Source organism: Limulus polyphemus, unplaced genomic scaffold (genome assembly GCF_000517525.1).
Source record: "Limulus polyphemus unplaced genomic scaffold, Limulus_polyphemus-2.1.2 Scaffold3098, whole genome shotgun sequence".
Lineage (NCBI taxonomy): Eukaryota > Metazoa > Arthropoda > Merostomata > Xiphosura > Limulidae > Limulus > Limulus polyphemus.
The window spans coordinates 9,129-12,130 of record NW_013668708.1 but is presented as its reverse complement, the minus strand read 5'-3'; the positions used below and the strand labels follow the sequence as shown (position 1 = coordinate 12,130).

General features: G+C 32.2%; 1 protein-coding gene across 1 annotated transcript in view; it reads left to right on the top strand.

Annotated features, from left to right (window-relative positions):
* The window catches only part of LOC106468649 (E3 ubiquitin-protein ligase synoviolin B-like), a 30,133-nt gene that overhangs the window by 23,813 nt on the left and 3,318 nt on the right, over positions 1–3,002 (top strand). Inside the window, exons 12-13 of the mRNA XM_013929083.2 lie at positions 418–610; positions 955–1,136. Coding sequence (XP_013784537.1) covers positions 418–610; positions 955–1,136 — 375 coding nt within the window. The remainder of the gene's footprint in view (positions 1–417; positions 611–954; positions 1,137–3,002) is intronic.

Sequence of the window (3,002 nt, the reverse complement as noted above, 5' to 3'; positions counted from 1 at the left end):
CACCATTTATCTAGACATATTTTGATTTCTTGTATCTTCTGTATCCAGTTTTACATCACCACCACCATTTATCTAGACATATTTTGACTTCTTGTGCATCTTCCGCATCCAGTTTTGCACCACCACCATTTATCTAGACATATTTTGACTTCTTGTATCTTTTGTATTCAGTTTTACACCACCACCATTTATCTAGACATATTTTGACTTCTTGTGTATCATCTGTATCTAGTTTTATACCACCACCATTTATCTAAACAACATGTTTGACTTCTTTTGCATCTATATTGAATTTTACACCACAATTACTGCTTTAGACATAATTTGTTAACAACTTGTGTATTTCTTATATTTAGTTTTTTCACCACAATCACTATTACAGAGTATATTTTGATGCACTGCTTATTTTTCCTCCAGTTCTTCCACCACCTCCACCACCACTTCCACAGGCAGATTTTAGTGGACTAACAAATGAAGAATTGGAGGCTTTAGAAGGAGAAGAGCGAGAAAATGTTGAGGCTAGGATTCGATGTCTTCGTAACATTCAAACACTTCTCGATGCTGCTGCTCTTCAGATGCAACAGTACAGTGCTGTTGTATCTTCCTTAAGGTTAGAAAACAGCTAAATATAAGAAGTGCTGTATCATGACTTAGGTTTTCTCAGTCTTTAGCGTAGTTAAATTTGTTTTTTTTGTGAAAGTGGTTTATCATAACTTCAAAGCTTGTGATACTTAAGTATTCCTCAGTCCATACCTATAAACAGATGTACTTGAGTGGTTTTGTTATATTAGTAAATTTTAATTGTAGGTGATTTTGTTTGTTAGGTTTTATGATTATATAACACTTCTTTAGTTATTTTAATTAGCAAGAAGTTAATATATTAAAGATATTATTAGCATGTATAGTTTCACGAGACTAGCACATGTACTGACTGAACTCTGTACAACACATTAGAAGGAGTACAAGAACTACAGTAACAAGCACTACAGGAACTGATCCGTCTGGCCCAAGTGTCAGTGCTCCATCAACTAGTAAAGCACCACATGAAGTTTCTGGTGAAGCTGCAAAACCAAGTACCAGTAATCAATTTCAAGCACCCAGTTTTTCTAAACCAGAATCTGGTGATATTAACCAAGGTAGGTAAACAGGTTTTGGTATTCATAAATCTGAAATGTGTGGTTTTTGTAAAATAATATATTTATATGAATGTATATTAGTGTACAAATAAATTATGGACATCCTTAGATAACATAAAATAGTTACATCAAGAAAGGTGAACATTAAAAAAAAAAACAATTGCATGATTTTACTTTAAAAGTTAACCAAATAACGTAAGCACTGCTTATCATAACAAGATGGATACCTAATAAATAAACTTAGTACTCCGAAAATTGTTTAGTTTTGAAATCTAAGTTCAAGGGAGGTCCAGTTCAATCTACACTTCAACGTATGTTATTGGGTTATACTAATTTCAAATAATTCCACTCCTCATCAGTAATCCTTAACACAAGTTAACCAAAGAGAGATAAGCTGGACCTATATCATAGTGGAAAGTATCAAACATATTGTTGGTGTGAGTGTGTTTTGTTGTCACTATAAGAAAGAACCTATACACTGGATAGGTGAAGGGTTTAAAAGTTTCATTGGCTACTATTCAGTTCTTCACATTATATAGCCACAATGCTTTGGTTAACTTGTGTTCAGGGTTACTGGTCCAGTGTATAGATTTTTTCTCATAGTGACTACAAATCACATTCACACCAACATTATGTTTGAAAATGGATACCATGGTTTTTTACTCAACTTTCTTAATTAGGAATGAGACTTTTGTGATTTCCAACTTTTTACTGTCACCTGGGGCTGTTCACAATATTCACAATAACCTAGGGAGGAAGATACTTGTCTGATTTACAGTTCCAGTAACACACTTAAAAAATAAAATGTTCAAAGTCGAAACTTTGTTGTTGGGAGTAAACCACAAGTTGTGAAGATTAATAAAAAGTTGATTTACCAGAAAATATTTTATTCACAACATGTAACAAACTTACAAACTCTGCTTCTTAGGATTTGCTTTAAAACTTTGACACATGAATTCCTAAAAAGTACATAGAATTGTCAAATGACTAAACAAATTTGGTTAATTTACAATAAAACTAACACACACACACACACACACACACACACACACACACACACACACACATGCCTGTTTTGGGGTGTTCATTTAAAATCATTAGATTTTGTATTTTTCTGATAGACAAACACATAAACTTCCATCTAATACCATTCAATATCAGGCAATATCAGTACTTAGTGTTTTATAAAAGCTAAACTTTCTTTGAGCTTGTGCATTACATGTGTTAAGTGATTTTAGATCCACAGTTTCTTGATTATTTTCACTTGTCCATTTGCTTTTAATGTTTTTTATATGAAAGGATATAGAGACAGACATAAAGATACAAATTTACAGCTAAATATACGGTTTAAAATTGAAGTTTATGTTACAGTGTGTCTTATAATTGCACTTTCCAGTACTAGTTTTTTGGTTAGGGATCATGTTTTATAATAAAGGATAGAAGAGATAAGAGAAACTTCCTGATTGGTCAGGAACCAAGGTGTTTTATAATAAACAAAGGAGGGTTATGAGAGATTTCCTGATTGGTCAGGAACTAACTTTATAATAAACAGAGATGGAATAAATAATGAAACTTAGTGATTGGTCAGAAACTAACTTTGTCATAAACAGTGATGGAATAAATAATGAAACTTAGTGATTGGTCAGGAACTAACTTTGTCATAAACAGTGATGGAATAAATAATGAAACTTGGTGATTGGTCAGAAACTAACTTTGTCATAAACAGGGATTGAATAAATAATGAAACTTAGTGATTGGTCAGGAACTAACTTTGTCATAAACAGTGATGGAATAAATAATGAAACTTAGTGATTGGTCAGGAACTAACTTTGTCATAAACAGTGATGGAATAAATAATGAAACTTA